The sequence below is a fragment of the Anomalospiza imberbis genome, chromosome 6 (genome assembly GCF_031753505.1).
Source record: "Anomalospiza imberbis isolate Cuckoo-Finch-1a 21T00152 chromosome 6, ASM3175350v1, whole genome shotgun sequence".
Taxonomy (NCBI): Eukaryota; Metazoa; Chordata; class Aves; order Passeriformes; family Viduidae; genus Anomalospiza; species Anomalospiza imberbis.
This window is the reverse complement of record NC_089686.1, coordinates 25,157,022-25,178,317: the sequence shown is the minus strand read 5'-3', so window position 1 is coordinate 25,178,317 and position 21,296 is coordinate 25,157,022. Positions and strand designations below refer to the sequence as shown.

Genomic DNA, 21,296 nt, shown 5'->3' with positions numbered 1-21,296 from the left:
AACCAGTAGCTGAGCCACAAATATAATCTCAATCTATTGATACACTCTACATATCCATACAGACCTCAAATATTCCAAATCACTGATGAGTGAGACTGTTGGTAAAGCAGGAGAGAAACAGGCCTGGGGCAAGCTGGAATTGTGAAGAAGCCCAGCTGACACAATTTTCACAAGCTTAGTCACAGGAAGCCTGGACCAGCACTGAAGCCTGGCAAGAACAGCCATATGTAGATGCAGGGTGCTCTGTGGTGGTGTATCCCTCCCTACCCCCTTGGGCTTAGAAATCCTGGTTAGGCCTTAGCCTAACCAAACAGCACGTGGGCTAAGCTCCTCTTTAGTGTATCAGAAACACTGTCTGGTCCCAGGAGCTTGTGCTATCTAATGAGCTCCTGTTTTTTAATGAACAACCTTGGAAACTTGTTTTTCTTGCATGAATAACAGTCCAAGTGGAACTGGTATTCAAAGTTGTAATCAAACTCTCAAAGAAAGTTACCAACCCAAATGGTGGACAGAATGGAAAATTACTATGACTAAATTCAACTCTCTTGCACCCCTATAAACAGTGGCTGGAAGTGAGATCCTTTGAGCTCTCCTGGCTGCAGCCAGCAATCTCCCTCTGAGTAGAACACACCTCAGAAGCAGCAAACTCTCAAAAGTTTGCTGTACTTAGAAATTGCTGCCAAATGCCCACAATGGAGCCTGGGCTGATACTGCTGCTCAAGGATCAACCCCCTTCACTTGTTGAGAAGATGCAAAGGCATCTGACATGAGTAGTTCACTGAACTAAAGGAGAATTTCTTACAGGTATATACCGCATACATCGTCCTTTAGATGTGTGTGCATGCAAGTGTAAACGTGCAATAGCAACTGTATTATGAATGTTGCTCTCAGATTAAGTACTTTAGATTTCTAAGTTAGGCCTTATAAGTGAGCTACTGTTGTGCTACAGTAAATTCTATAGAACCTTTTGTTAAATTGTTTCAATTAAGCTATCAATGTTAAGTGCTGTTAAGTTTACATGCTGGAAAAAGCTTTAAGCCTAAACTGTCATTCAAGTCTGGGGCTAAGTTTGGCAAGGGGATCCACTCTGAATCTTGTGACTCATTGGGAGGATCTTCCTCATTGCTATTCATCCTTACACCTTCCCATCCTTACCCTTTTTTCATCCCCCGCCTCCACATAGATCATATTTGGTTGATTTTAGATTGATTGATTGATTTTACGTTTTAGTCTGACTTTTCTCTGTGTGCTTTAAGCATTTAGTAGGCAGTAGACTGAACCTTTGCCAATGACCTGTGTCACACTTTTATTTGAATATTACACCTGCTTTTGCCAATGCCTTGGCCGGTCATTCTTTGAGCTACCTAAAACATTCATGACATGCTCCTGGAAACAGATATGAGATCTTGCCTCTGTGTTCAGCTGAAGTCCACAGCATTTTCAAATTATTCACTATTAATTATTTTTCACTGTGACACATCTTCCCCTTTTACAACACTTTGTAATGATCTAATTCAAACAGATTATAAACAAACATTGTAAGGTTAATTACAAGCTGTTTTTTATAAAACCAGATTTTTGTTTAAAAAATAAAGAAGCCAGTCAACTTAAACAGACACCCCCATCCCACACTGTTCTATACTACAACAGTAGCAACAATCTAATTTTAAAATGAGTTATTTTTGCTATTAATCACTTCTATAAATCATTTCACAACCTTAGTATTACCCTGACTCTTCCTCTGGAAATAAAGAGCAGAAAGGATGCAGCATAATAGGAACAAAAGCAAAAGCATTTTAAATTACAAAACCCCACCAAACCAACCTGAGATGGAACAGTGAGAAGTTAGAATTCATAGTCAGTCTATAATAAGAACAATAATATTTTTTCTTCAAGTTGAACACAAACAAAAAGAAGTCATTAATAATTGAAGCTTGCCAGAGGCATGGCTATTTCTCTCTTTACTAACTGTCTACCATCTAATTTAATTACAAGTATTAAAGTCCATGCTGAGGTCAACCAGCTTCAGTTCCTCCAATATTACACTTCAACCAGTGCTCATTAACGTGTCTAGTGAATGGATTAGCACATCTGAAGATGTATGTATGCAGGATGGGGGGACAGTCTGAGGATAGCTAATTGTTCATTTATAGTAGGACACATGTTCGAGATTGTAACTTATTATCACTAATGTGGAATTTATTAAATTCTAAAGAAAAAAATACCAATACAGAACACCATTTTTTTTTCTTAATGAAGCTATAAGAGATCATATCACTGTTGAGAATCTATGCCTCCTCCAGGACAATACACCTTACATACAATAAACATCGTCTTCATAATTTTAACTTTTTTTTTTTAAGGGAAAATTATGTTAACAACCTGCACATGACCCATTTTATGTGAATAAAAGTCATCTCAGAAAACACTCACCACATATTTCTTAATTGGCATCTAGGGTTTCAAAAGTACTAAGATATCATTCAGATGTAATACTTTTTCTTCTCTACTAACCATTACTTTCCTGCACTTTTCATATGTTCTTGCCAACAATTCCAATGATGGTAAAAATCACCAGTATGGTAAAATTAGAAATTGGCAGAGAATATACCGACTTAGCAGGTAAAGATGTTATGATATTTTATGGTGGTTTTTTGTTGTGGTGGATTTTTTTTAAAGTTACTTGATTTTCTTTGACTCTAATTACTCTTGGTTTATTACCAAGAGAACACTGTTTATTTAGAGACACCTACCTTTTTTGTTAAAGAGTCATCTGAATCAGAAGGCATTCTTGTTGACACATGGAACATTACTTCCACTGTTGAGGTAGCAAAATATGGAGTGGTCAATCCAGTGCTTTTGTTTTTTTGCAGTCCACCCATAAAGCCACAATGGTTTGTGAGATTTACCTAGAAATAAAGACCAGGAAATTTTACAAGAAAAAAATTATCTGGTAATAAATACACTCTTTATACTTTAAAATGGACTTTCAACTGAACTTTAAAAGTGAAGATCCTTTTCCCAACAGTATAGTTACACTTTGTTTCTAAAAGAGCTCAGACTTGCTGACTAGACTGGAAATCAACTACAGTGCACTAGCACTCTATATCCCATGGTCACCACAGAAGCTACTGGAAAGATGAGGTTAGAAGAAAGGAAAGATTGTGTAAATAATATTTACTGCAGTGTTCCCTGATCATTTGACTGTAGTCACTTACATGTGCTTTCTTATTTTTTAAAATTTTCTGATACTACATCAACCTTGACCTGAGCTCTGGAAAAAAACTCTGTGTAACAACCAGGGAATTTATTACCTTCCAAATGTTTTTTTTTTTTTTTTGAGAGTTTTTCATTCTGTGAATATAAAAAAAATTCACAGGAAACTAACCGATAATTTGTAAATAAGCTTTTAAGTCTTAGATCAATGGGAAATAGTCTGACACTGAAATAAGTAAGCATGTTAAATGTGCGATTTCATCTTTAAAACAGTGACTACAAAAAGTTGTTTTTCAGATGTGAATACATTTAATCTTTGCCTGCATGGGATATATTTGTTGTCTTGATACTAAAGGATGCAGAATTTAATGTTAAAATGTTAAAATATTAGTTGTCTCACTAGGGAATATTAATCCAAACTAGCAACTCTTTAAACTAGGCTAATACTGTCTACAAGAATTAAACCACTAAAGAAGGATATTTTATGGTACTAGTGTTGCTTTTTTTCCTCCTGAATGTGGGAAATAAACATCTATGCTCATGAAAGTCAGCAGACTTGTAGCTGTTTTCCTTGTTCCTGTGGGAAACTCAGAGTCATTATCCACACAGTTAATCAGGTAGTGTCCTTTTATACTTAAGGAGTAAACAAACATAAAGAACAAATAAGATAGACACCATGTGGACACTCCTGATGAGCACAAGTTACAAGAGGAGCAAAAAACCTGCATTTTCCTATACAGCCAAACAGGACCAAAAGCCATTCCTGTATTCTGTGCAACAGTGCCAAATTGAACTTTACAGTGGTAATTAATCCTGTGCATCTGAAGGAAAGATGGAAAAAAGGAAATCCTTATGACAGTATTGAACAAGTGACTAAAGAGCTGCAGGCCCACACAGATGATGGGCTAGATCACAATATTTCTGACTGCTGGAAGAGAAGTAGAGTGGAGTGTGTGAACTGATATATGCCTGCAGTGGAAGGCAGGAAGAAGACAGTATATGAGAAGCTGCTTGTCTGTACTTTTTGAAGTTCCGAAATTGAGCAAAGCTCAGACTTCAATGGACTTAACACTTTACAAACTTACAGGAAAATCAAGATGTCTCCTAATCAGTCCATGAAAGCCAGGTACAGGACTGCACATTAAAGAATTCTCTTTGCCTGCACAGATTTTCTTCAGTTGTTGCGAGCTTGAATTCAAATGGCTAGTAATGCTAATGAAACTAAAACAGGAATTCTTCTCTAAATCCCATTTTTAAACCTGTGTATTTCAGTACTTGTGAGAAATGCTGAAGAGCCAAAGACTTGTAATATATGAAGGTATCAGTAATTGCCTTTGAAAATAATCCTAGGATAAAAACATTTAATAAATACCTCCCAGCCAAGACCAGCTACAAAATCCTCATAGGCTTGACTTCCCCCAGTATTCGTAAGAATGGAGTGTTTATCCTCCTGTCCCTCAGCAACATAAAACACTGCAATCTTGTGTGTCTCTCGGCTGTAAAACAGAATGGTCATTGCATGACAGTGCCTTAACCAATATGAAATCAAAATATGCAAACAATACACAAAGAGCATGGCTTTTAAAGCACAAAAAATGCATAGTGGAATTACAGTACAATTATATGGCTTCTTTTTGGATATCCCCTATATTTTCATGTCCTCATTCTGTCCTTTCTAGAGTCATCTTCTCTAGAGCCTAAAGTTTTGCTATACATGAGCAGCATTTACCCCTTTCATCACTTCTAAGATGCAGGATGGTGCTGCCTGTATCAATTATTAATGGAATAGGTGGGCTTTTGACATGGGCAAAACCTGTAATGTGGGCATTATCCACACTGCACTGCCCATTAACAACAGTACCTTCTGACCACTGTGAAAATGCAGCGTGTCCAACTGAAGGAAGACTCTTTACACATTTTTTAAAGATCATAGTAATTAAAATGCCTTGTGTTGACAGGTTATTGTAAGACATTGGAACAAATGAAGATGGTTTCTCACACTTCTACAACTTCCACTGGGTTTTGTTTCAAAGTCTACAAAAACAAGACTATTTTCAGTTCTGGGCTACAATTCTAACTAGAAGTCCATATCTTCAAATACTGGGACCATTTGAAACAGCTAAACAATCAACCAAAACTTAAAATATGAAGGCTTTGATATATCAAAGTTTTAAAAGAATTAAACATTATGCATACACAAATGCTTATAATTATAAGGTGTTTTGAAATTTGTTTATCTCATGGTATTTTACATGCAGAATTTGACCCTACAAATAAAACCAATGTAACTTCAGTATAACAGAAAAAACTACAGTACAATGCAAAATACATTAATAATTAAAAAAACTATTAAAAAAGTCAGCTCAACTCTCACATCTATGCAATTAGAGCCATTTGAGTAAAAGCACACTTGAAACAAGTAAGTAGGCAGTCATTAAAAGAATTTACCATTGTCTTGAGTCCAAATTTCTGAGTTCTCGAAGTAACTTCTCATTTTTCTTCAGGAGATGAAAGCTCCTTCTAAACAGAGAAATTTGTAACTCTTTTATTACCTCTTCACTGATGGATACAGAACAGTACAACAACGGTACAACAACATATCCAGGTCCACTCAGGAACAGTCAACAAATGCTTCTGCCTTTTCAACACTCCTTTCTTAACATACAAAAATTAAGATATCTTAAAAAATATATACAACCAATTTTTCTTACTCCAGCAAATCTTCTACATTCATTACAGCCCTGAGTAAACCTTTATTTATTTCCACTTTCTTCTGTCAACCCATTGGATCTGACTGGGATCTATTTCTTCTCTACAGAAGAACCATAAAATATATATGCTTACTGACAAAAGACACTCCCATTAGTCTGCTGTTGTAAGGAGTGGGTGCATTCAACACAGAAATTTTGCTACTCTGAACTGCAGAGCAGAACTCAGCCAGCTGTAACAATTTAAACAAAAAACGAAACCAGTATGTTAGAGAAATAAAGGCAGTTTTCATGTCTTTTCAACTGTGCTTAAGATGTTTCCCACAAAACACTGTGGAATTAAAAGCAAAAACCAGACTGCCTTGAGGAATTAAAGACCCAAATAAGGGTTGTAACACCAACGTTTTGTCTGATTCTAGTGATACCTCAGTGACACAGATTATATTTGTTTTGCCAAATATCCATTTCCCTTCATAGCAGGAAAATATATAAATTATTCTAATATGGAATTTGAAAGCAGCAGCAGCAGATTTCAGAAAGACCCATAAATTCTAGGATGCTAATATTTGTACATACCCCCATATATACATACGCATACATATATACAGACATGCACTTAACCACACCCACACAAAAATAATAATGTTAAGAGACATTACTTCTGTAATTGAACATGGTTCTCTCCTGTTCTAAACAATATTCAAACAGTTCTCAAGCACAGCCAATGTTGAAATAGCTAGCAGAGGACACATCTTTCTCATTAGCTAATACACATGCAAGGCTTTGAGGCTGCACGCAAGCATGCTTTTAGCAGACAAAGCAGCAGGACACTGTCCAGCAACACAATAGCTGAGAATATGACACTTTCTGAGTATTATTCTGACATTGAAATGTAATGATTTTTGCAGCAACATACATGGAAAGCAAAGAAAATACATGATTCCTTCAATTTGCCTTCCAACACTTTCTAAGGAAAGACTATGAATCACAATAAATGCAACAGATTCCTCCCTTCTGTCTCTCTAAATGACAGGCTGAAAAGCAGAAGAAAGCTGCCATTTAGGCCTCAGATGCACATTCCCTTTCTTTTGTTAGCTGGCCTGGAATATTTTTGGCTTAACAAACTCTATTATCAAGGTAAGAACAGCACAGTTCCTTAAAAAAAGTTTTTAAAATATGAGTCGTTTTACCTTTTATCCCATGAATTCATTCCTAGTATACTGAGAAGTAATCTACAGTAGTAAAATGCTGACTGTGGCTTTTGTGAGGTTGGCTCGTCCTGCTCCATAGCCCTCATATTTACATCATTGAAATGCTTTTCAACAAACTCTCTCTCTTCTGTATGCTGTTTCAGAATTGCATTGATGACATCATTCTCCTGCTTTTCTGAGATGCAGATTGGTTGAGGAGCAGGGATGTTGAGTGAAACACCAGTTCTCTGTAAGCATTCAGGGCTTGTAACACCTAAATACTGCAGTAGCTCATCAAGAGCATCTTCTTCATCCCTAATTGTATCCCATGTTGGTACAGTGTCTCTAAATTTCCTTTTAACTTGGAGTGTAATTCCATCTCTTGCAGATACATCCTCCACATGCTCAAAAGATGAAAGAGCATCTTCTGGTTTATCTTGCTGAGATAATGAAAGTGCAAAAGATGCTTGTTGTGAAGATCCACATAAAGACGATGGTCCATACAAAATGGCCGAATCCCACGAGTATTTGCCAGACAGATCACGCACTATAATTCTAACATTTGAATTAGCTGATGCAAGTCCAGCAGACAGTCCTCCCCCAGGCATGTCATCTTCTGCCTGGATTTGTATGCAAGACACCAGGGAAGTATTGTTTAACACAAAGAATTGAAGATTTGGGTTCTCAAAAAGTTCAGGAGAAAGCTCAGGACTTTCACTGTATGGATTGTCATTGTTTTCACACACTTGACTGGTCAGCATAGCAGGACCTCCGCTCATAGGATAGTGGCCTAAGTGGTTGACTAGATGTGTTATCACAGTACGAGCAGCAACAGAAATTAATCCTTGTTGCATGTGAGTTTTCACTGCAAGACAAAGAGCACAGGTTTTAAAAGAAGAGTTCAGAAAACAACACTGAGATTTATGTGTTTCTTTTGGTCTCTTCCTGAGAGAATGAGTATGGCAAGCTGAGGATACATGCAACTCAGTAATGGAAAAATATGTATGTTGATGACCATTGCTCTTGTATATAAACAGGATAAAAAATCCTAAAACAGTTAAAGAAGCACCTCCATTATTTTACAGTCATGTCAATGGCTACAGATTATACTTCCTTTGCCACAGCTTTGTTATCAGCACTGTTCTAAAATACACAATTTCTTATCTAGTAAAAATAAATCTTGAATTGCTGTTGAAGTAGAGATCTTAACAGTGTTGCAAGATGTCCATTCCAACTGCAGGGTATTTTTATATTTCTACACATCATTACACTGAGAAATACAAAGGAAGATAGATGCACAAAAGGTCTAATCCATCTTAATTTCCCTGGGGAGCATATAGATGTAGGTTAGCTTGAGAATTGCACTGGATAATTTGAAAGTACAAAATCAAAGACAAGGCTGTCTATATTGAACATGATCTAACATTATCAAAATTTTCAAAAATGAAATCTCATGCCACAACCGCATTTTAAGAAGTTTCAGATTAGAAAAGCTTGGGAGGGAGAAAGAAGAGTTAATTGCGCCCATCTTATGTGAAATTCATCCTGTGAGATGCACTGGTATTTCAATACGGTTTTTGCCACCTCCTTCTTTGCTGCATAACTTCCACTTGCACATTATGTTGTCTAAATTCACAAAAGGTATTTTTTATATTTATTTCACACCCTGCCATTGCAGTACTATATTGTTATTGAATTATTCTTATCAAGTCCACAGTACATGAAGTACATGAAGTACATGAGCAGGACAAAGTGACTCTCTCAGGCAGACAACTGTCAGCTGGTTCAGGGGACCCACTGAAGAACCCAACACAAAAATATTACACTGCAGAATAAGACCGGCAGAAGAGGGAACAAGATCAAAATGGCAAAATACTTGTTTTCTGTATCCTCTCTCTTGTAACTGGGCATGGATGCCCTGAATTTGGGATTTACAAAGGGAACATTAAAAAACTGTACTCCTCAGGATTACATAATGTCTTTTAAATTACATTAAACAGTGAAAACTGCTGCAAACGCTTCCTATCTTCCTTCTCACCAAAATCCATCAAACCAGAATGTTCTGAATGACGTTACTTTTCATTCAGTATTTACTGAGAATATGTAACCTCTTGGGCATTGAAGTAAAGTATAATTAATTCATCTTCCTTTATGTTGGATATTCATAAGCTGCAAAACCTAATGTATAAAAAACAAATTTCTCAGTTTGAGATGTCTTAATTGGTTTAACTGGAAAAATAAAGGCTAATTTGTGATGCATACTGACTGCCATTATAGATCTTCAGTTTCTGAAGATGGATGCATTCAGCAACTGCAAAACTAAACAGGTAGTATGTATTTGCCTTTTTTTTTTTTTCCCAAAAGGTTTGGGTACAGCATGTAAGACATGTTTGGGATTCTGGCTAGTCTCTTCCTTTAGGAAGAACTACATCTGAACTGCAAACAGGGAAACATTTCATCCAGTTAATAGCTGGCAAAATCAACATAGCATTTACACAATTCTAAAACTCATATCTATGCAAGTATTTTAATAAATTAATGCCTTGAGAATTAATACAAGCAAATTAGAGATTATATTTTTATCATCTATGCTTCTTGAGGTTTAAAATTTACAAATACAAAAACATTCAGTGACATTGAATTACATGTCCAGATACTGGCAGCAGACAAGGAAATTAAGTTATAGTGCCATCTGCTGAAACACAAGAAGAAACTGGAAGCAGATTTTATACAAAACAAAGAGAAAATAAGCTGGGTGCTCGAAGAACCATTTATCAGCACATTATTTACAAACACCTAGACAATGCAGAGGGTGGCCCATCTTTATCAGGATATTTATACCAAGTATTTAGCACTTGTCACTGCAGAGATAAATAAGGTAATACTTTTCTCAGGTTCCCAGGAGCAGAGACACTCAAGCTTTCCAGATACCTGAAGTCCCATTTTATAAAGGTTAAATGCCCCCTATTAAGTTCTGCTGAGAAACCTGAAGACATAAAGACCTTCTAGCATATGTTATTACTATTACTGTTGTGTGGCAAGCCCTGAAGATCTCAAACTGACCACAGTTGTTTTGTGCCTGTGCATGTGAATTTACTCCCTTAGGAGACTAAGGGACATATGGAAAAGAGAGGTAACACAGTGATACAAAGAGGGGAACAGTTAATTTAAATTTGGAAGATCCATTCTCAGTCCTAATACAGCCTTGCCCTGAAAACCTTGCACTTGAATTAAAATCATAAATCTATCATTATTTCTTTTATAAAATTTTAACACTACATCTGAGTCTTCTCTCAGAATACAGTGCTGTTGATCTAAAAATGACACAACAGGAAACTTGAATTAGAAGTATCAAGAGAAGCATACTGAAAAGTAGACTGTAAGATGCAACCTGTTATGTTGAAATAAAATAAAGTAATCTTGGAATATTTTTGCCACACAGAAAAACAGATTTTGATGATGGTTTCCCCAGGAATAAAAAAGGGAAAATCCCAAGCCATTTTGAAATTACAAAAATTTAGAATTAATTTTGCAACTTAATTTATTCCTAGATGCACATCTCCTCAATCAGGAATAACTGGACATTCAATATATTAAAACCTTAAAATGAGTATCTAAACCATGCTCTTTGTTTCTGGAGGGCAAATGAAAATAAGTAATAATGCAAGCCATCACAGCTTTAACACAAATTTTACAAATTAAGTCATTTTTACACATTAAGACAGTCCAGCTCACTGCTTTGTTGACCTGTCTTCCTGAGAGAATGCTGCTTTCTTTATAATGGTACTTGCCTCTGGCTTGAGCAATGTAATTTAAATATGTACATGATCTTTGGGTAATTTACAAGAAGCATGTTATACTATTTATTTTTCTCAATCCTGAAATTACCTCTTTTGTGGAAAGGCTGAAGGTCCATCACTACTAATTTGTATCTGTGGCATGAATTAAGGATTCCAGAGTTTCCTTAAGATGTGCTGCTAACTTTTTAATTCAACTTTGGCTGAACAGCTTTAAACAACTATTATTATGTAGTAGAAGTAAAAAGTAATGAGTGAAGGGGGAATTTAACTCTCCTTATCCTTTCAGCTGTCTAAAGAATGATGACCTGTACAGACTGATTAATCTCAAATCTCAATGGGGTGAATCGCTCTCTAAAAACACTTTTTTTTTTTCATTATGTTTAGAGGGAGCCTAAAAGTGTTCCTCTTAGCTTAGTTTCCTGTATTTTACCTTAGTTTAAGCTAGCCTCATTCCTTTCTAATTTTAAACTTCAGCTACACAGACATGCAGTAAAGGAGAACCCATCTCTAGAATATTCCCCACAAAACACAAACTGTGTTAATCTAGATGCACTCTGTGCAAAGTATTTTTTTAAAAGTGTGCATTTTGTGTCCTTTCAGTAAAATGGCAAACAGCAAAGCCTTATATGAAAAGTATTTTATATTTCTACTTTTTAAGCAAAAGCTAAGACTAGACAACAGGCAGGGAAGACTTTTTCATTAGAAATTGAAAAATATTGCAAAAAAAATCAATCTATGCAAAAGATTTTTAAATATGTTTGGAGAAATATGAATAATGGGGTAAAAATCAATCAAATCAATAACTGATAGACCACTGTATCCATGTAAGGTTACTAGAACCTTCCAAACACAACTACCTCCAACAGATCTGTGATCTATGAAGAACAGCTTTCAAAATGTTTTTGTCTATAATAGCAAAAAAAAAAAAAAATTCTCTGTCATATATGTTTATGGTCCTGAAATGAAACAGAAAAGTTCAGAAGTACGTTAGCAGGTTGTGGCACTATGCAGTCCAGGTTGGCTTAGGAACATCTAAGCTGGCTAGTTAGGTGCAGTTAATTAGAACAGTGGATTTGTGTGACATGGTTTTGGTAGGGTGGGGGTTACAGGGGTGGCTTCTCTGAAAAGCTGCTAGAAGTTTCCCCTGTGTCTGATGAAGACAATGACAGCCAGCTCCAAGCTGGACCTGCTGCTCAACAAGGCCGAGCTGATCAGTGATGGAAGTAATGCCTATGGAATAACAGAGTTAAGAAGGAAAAAAAAAATTACTGGGCAAAAGGAAATTGCAGCCAGAAAAGAGCAGAGTGAGAATATGTGAAAGCAACAACTCTACAAACACCAAGGTGAGTGAAGAAGGAAGTAGGAGGTGCTTCAGACACCAGAGCTGAGAGTCCCTGCAGCCTCTGGTGCAGACCATGGTGAGACAGGGTGTGCCCCTGCAGCCCAAGGGGGTTCACAGTGGAACAGATATCCACCTGCAGCCCCTGGGGATCCCATGCTAGAGCAGGTGGATGCCCAAAGGAGGCTGTGATCCTGTGAAAAGCCCACACTGCACCAGACTCCTGGCAGGAACTATGGTGCTGTGGAGAGAGGAGCCCATGCTGGAGCAGGCTTGCTGGGATGACTTGTGACTCAATGGAAGACCCATGCTGGAGCCTACAGAACTGAGCCATATGGAGGGGACCCACAGTGGAGCATTCATGAAGAACAGTAGTTTGTGGGAAGGACTTGTGTTGTAGAAATCTCCTGTGTGAGGGCCCCCATGCAGGAGCAGGGGAAGAGTATGAGGAGTCCTCTCCCTGTGGAGGAAGGAGCAGCAGAGACAATGTGTGGTGAACTGACTGCAGTCCCCCAATCCCCATCGCCCTGCACCACTAGGGGCAAGGAGGAGGTAGAGATTTACAATGAAGTTAAGGTCAGGAAGGAGGGAGGGGTAGGGGTATGATGTTTTGAAGACTTGGTCTTATTTCTTATTATCTTATCCTGATTTGCTTGGTAATAAATTCAATGAATTCCCTAAGTCAAATCTATTTTGTCCATGCCAGTGATTGGTGAGTGATCTCTTCCTGTCTTTATCTGAACTCATGAGCCTTTCCTTATATTTTCTCTCCCCTGCAAAGATGAAGACGAGAATAATGGAGCAGCACTGGTGGGCAGCTGGCATCCAGCCAGGGTCAAACACCACCATCACCATTTGTACGCCTCTACTGTAGCTAGAGTAGGTTGTTGCCAACACTAACTAGAGGAACAGTTCATCAGCCTTCACACAGACAAGCCCAGGGATTCTTTAGATGTATGAAAGCATCACAGACCTGCTGACTGCAAGTTCTGATGATGCAATGAAAGCTTCCTACTGATCTCCTTACTGAGTGCTGCTAAAAGTTCATTCTGGTTTAAATGTAACAGTTTAATATACTTTATACCTAATTTTAAAGTTATTCTTTGTATATCTCATACTAAAATCTACTACTTTACCAGCTACAGAAAGCAGAACAAAGACAATTTTACAGATAATACTAGGTTAAGAGCTTCCTTGTGAGTGACAGAACTCGTAAAGTTACTGAAAAAGAGAAGCCATTAATCATCTCCTCTCTCGACATACACCTGTTCCCAGAGGATTTAAGAAGTCTTTGTCCTGCTGTTTATTGCATGGCTTGCTCCACACCTCTCGGCAGATCCTGTCTCCACTACACAGCTGTGTTGCTCTAAGTCCTGTATCTTCTTGGTCTCATACCACATTATGCTGTGGCTAAGTATCCACAAAACTTGTGATGGATCTGACCTCGAACAATGGAGACATAACAGGGTACATCAATCACATCCATTAAAGCACCCTGTCTTAAGAATTCTGCCATTTCAGCATTTTCAGCTTTGCTTGTGACCTAAGGATAGAGTCTCACAATTCCTACCCTGTTTTTGTAGAACTTCTCTGAATTCTCTGTAACTTCTGCCCTGCTCATTCCCATTCCTTCAAAAAGATACTTTGATAGCCCTTTCACTCTACTAAAAGATGCTGACCCATTGGCATAGTGTTGTGCTGCTAGCTTGTACTAATTGACCCTCTGTCTTGACAGAGACCCAGACTGGTTGTTATCCACTAGTTTTACTCCTCTCACTCCTCCAACAATGCCAGGGAGAACAGATGCTGTGCAACCGGTTAAGCACTGCCAATTTTATTCTCTGCCTGGCAATGGGGACTAGAAGTGCCAAGGTTGCAGAACCAGGGTTGCATTATAATGCTGTAGTCTGCCAATTAAATTTCACAGTCTAGCTTACAATTCCAGAGCCCTGAAACTTAATTTATCTGGAGAGATAAAAGGAACATCTGAAATTACTTTTATTAAGAAATTTAACAAGAAATCATAAAAGAAAAGATCATGGTTGGAAATGCAAAATGAAGATATTGATGCTAAGGCTTTGTGCAACTGTATTCATTTAAAGAGAAATCTATTCAGGGTTGTCTTTTCAGATTGTCAGATTAAAAAAGCCACACAGCATTTGCTTCTAACCCATAATTACAGATTATTATGGAATACAAAAGATGCCAGGCATAAAAAGCTACTACAATTCACTACACTGTAATAGAACATGCAGTGGAAGTAAATTTTGGCAAATGCTTTAAATATTAGCTTTACATAATATGTATAGGTGAGACTGTAATTAGGACAGAATGAATCCTTCGGAGCCTCTTTCATTCTGACCCTGCAGATGATTACTTTTTACTAATAAGGCCACAGCCATTTGACGAAAAGCCAACTATAGCACCTTGCTTCATTCTTCAGTAAATTTAATAATTACAGCTTCTCCTGCCAGTAGTTCTCAGATCAGACTTGTTCAATCCAATACTGAGCTTATTAAGGGACAGCTCTATGTTTAGAATTCTTTGGCCAAAAAAGTACTTGAGGATGATGAAGCATGCCTTAGACAAGGGCACAATGATTAGTCATTTTCTCTACATAAAAAACAGCACGTAGTCACTACAGACCACAAAATCACCTGCTGTTAGCACACAGCTGCTACAAAGAACTGCTGCATTTATCTGGTTCTTAATACCTTAAAAAAGCCTAAATGGAACAACTTAATACAGAGGCAGAATAGCACTACACAGAGTTGCTCATATCTTAATCTCATATTTTTCAATTTTCTTCCCTACGTAGCCATTTGATATTTACTAGATACACTGCATAATACATGATAGTCCTCTGTAGCTTAGATTCTTGATTCTTTATTTTTGAGTTAAGAAGAAAATGTTAATTCCCATGTCTCCTAAGGTTCTAACCAGATAAGAGAAAATTTCTCTCTTTTTAAACAAATCTGTTGTTTTAAGCAGTGTAAAAAGAGATCAACAACAAATGATGATAGGTTAAAAAAAATTCATGGAAAGCATTCAATACTGCAATGTCAAACAGGAACAAAAATCCAAAATTCTCCTAGAGTAAGGAGCAAAATAAGGAAAAAATCAAATTAAATTACTGAAAGTAAAATGAAAAGCAACATTTATCCATGTTGCAGTACTTAACACTTCTGCTGATACACAGAGTACAGAAGAATCCATACCATATTGATCTTGGTGTTGTTCAGAACATACTTATTTCAGTTAATCAAATGGCAACTGCTCAAAATTACATTTGCTCATTCCATACTAATGGTTCTTACCTAGTGTCTACATATAGCTGAAAACCTGTGCTGTAGGCCAACACTTCAACACTGAAAACCTAGACAAAATTTTTTTGAAAGAAAATATATTTAGGCAATCAGACAAACCTTCAGTAACTGGCTGAAGCTTAGAAGACCTCTCTGAGTCTGGAGAATGCAGTGGTTCTGGTTCCTTTAAGCTCTCTAAATGCATAAAAGGATCATAATCCATACATGCCAGATCAGAAAGGCTTAGAGGAAAATATTTCGGGTTGCTAAAACACTGAGACCCATAGACACATCCATGCAGAACCTAGAACAAAAGCAGAATTTCATTACATTAACTACAGAAATTTATACTTTATACTTTTATAAGAAATGAAGTTTATTTTTATTTGCATTTTAAGAATCTATTTCTTAGAAGGCAGGCATGACAAAATGTTGGAAAATTTTAGATGCTTAATGTTTACAGAAACAAACTCTGGCCTGCAAAGAAATTATTACCACGCAAGTGGAATTTAACAGTAATGAAACAAAACTTACAAAAAGGCATTAAGCTACCTTTATTTTTAGGTCTCCTATCTTCTTTAATTACATATGCTAGGTCTAAGCTGCTAGAGGTTTTAATCCCCTTCCCTTGCAAAAAGGATAAAAACCCCTTTCTCCAGTGTTTCTAAAGACAGTAATTGTAAGTTAGTGCTTTTTGCTTTGCTCATTGCTAAATGAAATTGCTTGATATGTCAAAGTTATATCTTTTTGTATTAAATGTATAGTTAGCCTTCTACAATACAAGCATCTGCAATCTACATGACATACAAAAAAAAGGGCTTGGTTAACCATCCAAAATGTAAAACAAAATCTACTACTCCAAATACACCAAAGGTCAAGCTGTTGCAGTGAAACATGCAAGAACTGAATCAGCAATCTATATTCAGGAGTAGAATGGAGGTCAGCTTACAGAAAACTTTTGCCTTCATTTCCATGGAAACTGACACTACCTTCCATACATAGAAATTCTTAATAAGTGAGCAAAGAAACAGGTACCTTATATATACAATTAAGAACTGATCTTTCAGTCTTATCATTTTCTGTTCCTGTAGTGTGAAGAGGCTGCAGCAAAGTCTTCAATGGCAAGGCCATTATCCAATCCAATAAGCACAGAAGTAAAGAAACCACCAACTGGAAAAAACACTTTCCATTACAAATCAATTAAGCCAGCACCTGCTACTTCATATTTATCCCTTTACTTGATTTCTCTGTTTTGCCTTCTTTTTTCAATTCAGTAAAGTCAGCCTTCTTCTGTAATGGCAGGTCCCACTTGTTAACCACTGTAGCTTCAAAACCTATGGCATCAGTAAAAACTTTGGCTACTGAGGTATTTAACAAAAGCCATCCATTCAACAGTTTGTCATCAGGGTAAGACTGTGAGCAGATACTCTACTTAAGAGGATACCCACAGTTTCAAAATTGATTTGTAGGGTGTTGTTTTTAAAATGACAGATAACACAGGTCCAAATTAAGGGTTATGTGCCATTTTGCACATAAATTTCACTGTAAAGTGAATCAAGGATAACACAAAATGGAACTAATTCATCAGTATTTAGTGCTTTATAAATAACACAGAATGTACTTTACAACATATCAATAATGTTATGCAGCACTAGGTATCATCTGAAAGAAATCCAACTGCTTTCTGTGTTGTAGGTTACTCAGCAAAAGAATCAAATTCCTCTTGGGATGTTTTGAAAGACTCTGGAAGAGAATTAGATTAAGACACAAATCCACACCAAATCATCAATAACTTACAGAGCAAATAAATGTTTTTGATTTTTAAAACTCAGCTGTGGAAGAGAAGACAATTCAGATAAATATCTGCAAGATTCTCCAAAATATTTCTCAAGGTAAATAGAAGTCTTTAAAAAAATCCATTTACCTAATATACTCATTTCACATAATACATTCCAAGTTTGTCCCTCAAAAGTACAATAAACCTAATGATGAAGGGCACTGAGTCTTTTTATTTTTAACCAATTTTTCAGAAACCCATTAGGACTACATTTGTCAAAACAGATAATTTTTAATTTGATATTTCATGTACAATGATTGACAGTAGTTCATGGGGAAACTTGGTCAGTTATGGAAAACATCCTCAAGGGAAATGTGGGTAGCTTGGCCTATGAGTGTAGACTACAACAGCCCCTGACTTCTTGCAAACAGAGACAGAAGATGAAACAGAGCTCTGAAGACCAAAATGAACAACAGATGAACTCCAGCTCCTTGTGGGAATGGTAGCCCAGAATGATGGAGCTGTCAGCAACAAACTGCACCAAAGTGCCCGAATTTGAATGGCCTAATAAGCCCCACGGCAAAGCTAATTCAGAAGAGACACAGCTTTCAGGAAGCAGAAAGTACTAGAAATGAAAAATACTTACCCTCTTGTCCTGCTCATAAGAGGAAGCTTCTGTACTGGGTAGCAGATGTGTAATAGTTGCTATCAGAATCTGGGGAAATATACCATATTTCATTCAAAATAGAACTTAAATATTTAAGTTTAAAATAATTTTTTAAGCAGGTAAATCTAACACGATACTAGATTCATGGTTAAATTCTATTGAAATGATTTTGAGACAAGTTACAGTATTCCTTGACAATTTTTTTAAAATAAAAACATTTCTAATTGAGTTTTGAAGAATACATTGAAGGAGTATGTTCTGTTTGACTGATGTAGGTGCATTAAGGACAATGAAATTACACAGCTACCTCAAATATTCAGGCATAAAAAGAACATGACTCAACACACTTGTAGGATGCGGGAAGAAATCTGGTGCTGGTTTGTGTATGGTGCTATTTGAGTTACATTATTTCTGAGAACAACTAGAATTTGTATACACCCTGTTTCTATTTGATCAAAAATAAGTCTCCAGAGGAGCACAGAAATGCTTATTGTATCTCTTAAGAAGCTTTCACATGAAAAGAACCTGGGAGCCCTCTGTATTTTCTCTGTGGCTCAGACTCACAGAGGCAATAGTCTACCTCCTTGTTATGGGAGGCGTATTCAAAACATTATTTTTGCTTTACACTGGAAGTCTTTCATGGATATGCAAAACACCGTTACAGATCCATATTTTAAGCAACCATTTTCTTCCTGAACTTAAATAAACATGCTTGAAGATATCTAATACTAATAAAAAAATTATACTTTCCTGACAACAGTCTCTTGACACTTTTTCTCTGAGAAAAAACAGGCATGATATAAACACATTACATGTCAATACTTGAGTCAGGAAGTTAAGTGTGCTGCAATTCCCTGCTGCTAGTGCTAAGTAAAATTATGTTTATACTAATTCAGTGTTTTGCAAAACATAATTGTCAGTATTCAGGTGTTTAATTTTAGGGTAATACATTGCAGTGTTTCATTTAAAATAATTGAAAATTTCAATTTAAAAAATTACTTACTTGAATAATTCTTAAAGGTGAATCAGCTTGATATAGTTGAAGTCTATTTACATAATGTATCAGCATGTTCAGCATACTGCAGGCAACTTGGGCTACTGTTTTATTGGGAAACTGGAAAAGGGAACACAGCACAGTAACAATGACAAAATTATTTCATGTAAGAGTACACTAGGTGGTAGGGTGGTCACAAATTTCACTCATAGTTTTAAACATATAGTTCCCTAAGTATCTATTTACCAGAGGAACAGAATTAAATTTTACAAAACTCAAAAGGAACTACTTTAGATTCACAAACAAATGTTAGCAGCTAACACCAAAGTTTTAGGACAGATATCCAGTGAGTTGCACACTAGGAAGGGAAGAAGTGTCTCCTAACTAACTTCAGACTGGTTAGTACAATATCATGAAGTCAGGAAGAAAGGATTAATTTCTTGTTTTCTTGATGATTATTAATATTAATGAATTACTGCAAAGACCCCCAAGGATCCAATTCTGAAATCAGAGGTCTTTGCTGAGAATCAAGGCAGGTGAAGAGCTGTCACCAGAGGACACAAGGAAAAACGATGCACCACAGCTCTGGTCACGATGAAGAGACTAATTTATTTCCTCTGACTCCAATCATTTATAGTTTTCAAAAGGTGCCAGTGGATTGGAGGGTGAACGTGCCACCTCTCCAACAACACTGGACAAACTACCAGTCTATCAAATTTCTCCGCCTCTGTGAAGGAATGCAAAACAATAGGTTGTTTACAGAAAGTTGTGTGAGAAAGTTCTCTACAAGAATGGAAACTCAGAAGGCTTTAGAAAATCTTAAAAAATCAGGGCGACAAAGAGCCACATGCCCAAAACACAGCCTGTAGTACTAAACATGAGCTGAACTGCTCTGCTATCTGCCAGCGACTGCTGTGGCCAGCGCATGTTGGAATGGAAATGAGTTCACCTTGGCTTCTGTGCTTAACTCTGCTCTTCTTTTAAAGGCAGGAGAAGGTTTCTGCTCTGCAGCCTGCCTTCCACAGTTACTGTGCTGGCCAAAGCAGAAGGGAACAAATTTGTACAACTAATTCCCAGTCTTAGGAGGGAATGCACACCCTGTTCTACACTCCTAAGTGGAAAAACAGAATTTAAATAAAGGGATGTGCTTCCCTAAATTGTTGATGCACAAGACATGTAATTGAGTTTTTTTTAACTTCACTGCACTTGCTTTAAAACATTAAGATATGCAGCAAATGACAAGGACAAAGTTAATATTACAAGTGAATTCCTGCATTATTAAGAACATATTTGTTTCAATCTCACTATATTCAGCAGTGAAGCTGTCACAGGTATGTGCTGCAAAATGGCTCTCTACTTCTGAACTCAGAAAAGGGCAATTATGCTGTAAAAACACTTAGATGTACTTCCATGGCTTCATAGGCTTTTTTCTTACTCAGATCACTTCTATTAACCCTTCAGAGAGAGATGCATTTCACAAACCTAAAAAACCCAAACCTTTAAGAAAGCTGAAATGCCTGGGCAATGAAGCCTAAGTAGAAAACAAAGATTTTAGAATAAAATTTTTGAATGGCAAAAACTTAAACTGAAAATACACTGGAAGAAGACTCTGTTCTGGGTCAGTGCTTCTTATCAAAGCAGAGCTATCAATTTTTACATTTAAAGTCTTGAAAAGCAATGGTACAAGCAGAAGGAAAAGCCTGGAGTACAAAGCTTTAATTACCATTTTTTATTTGTGGTATCTATGTAAGCAAAAGGAAAGATTATGAATGGCTCTTGCAAGTCATCCAGGGAGATGGAAACCTGAGTACACAATGGGTAGTTAGTTCTTTTTCTGAATTTCCCTATTTCTCAGTGGATGCAGTTTCATGTTATTGGTGACTTTTAGCTCAAAACAGTAAACATCTCACATCTCCAAATCTTCACAAACTTTATGACAAGACTATCATTACTTTTATATCCCTCATGAGACAGCCTCTCTCCATGCTGTGAAAGTACTCTGTAAGAGCACAGTAAGCAGGGTTTAGATTCTAATGCTCAAGCTTGAGTGGCAACCAAAATAATAAAAAACCAAAAAAAAAAAAAAAAAAAACCAAAAAAAACCCACAAAAAAAAATCCAAAAACCAAACTGAAAGCATGACAATTTGATTACAGAACTTGAGATCAAATACAGATTGTTCAAAACATCCTAACAAGCTTGTAGGAAAACCCCAAAATCACTGGAGATGAAAAATGGGGTGCACAAATAATAAAGGAACAAAAGTAAGCAGAGACATAAATTTCACATATAGGATAAAGT

At 36.7% G+C, this 21,296-nt stretch overlaps 1 protein-coding gene across 4 annotated transcripts in view; it reads right to left on the bottom strand.

Annotated features, from left to right (window-relative positions):
* RALGAPA1 (Ral GTPase activating protein catalytic subunit alpha 1) overlaps positions 1-21,296 on the bottom strand; it is a 130,229-nt gene that overhangs the window by 42,399 nt on the left and 66,534 nt on the right. For all 4 annotated transcript variants that reach the window (XM_068192910.1, XM_068192911.1, XM_068192912.1 and 1 more), the window contains 8 exons: positions 19,006-19,116; positions 17,982-18,050; positions 16,594-16,728; positions 15,679-15,862; positions 7,115-7,979; positions 5,665-5,736; positions 4,589-4,712; positions 2,754-2,909 (listed from right to left, as the gene is read on the bottom strand). In XM_068192910.1, coding sequence (XP_068049011.1) covers positions 2,754-2,909; positions 4,589-4,712; positions 5,665-5,736; positions 7,115-7,979; positions 15,679-15,862; positions 16,594-16,728; positions 17,982-18,050; positions 19,006-19,116 — 1,716 coding nt within the window. The remainder of the gene's footprint in view (positions 1-2,753; positions 2,910-4,588; positions 4,713-5,664; positions 5,737-7,114; positions 7,980-15,678; positions 15,863-16,593; positions 16,729-17,981; positions 18,051-19,005; positions 19,117-21,296) is intronic.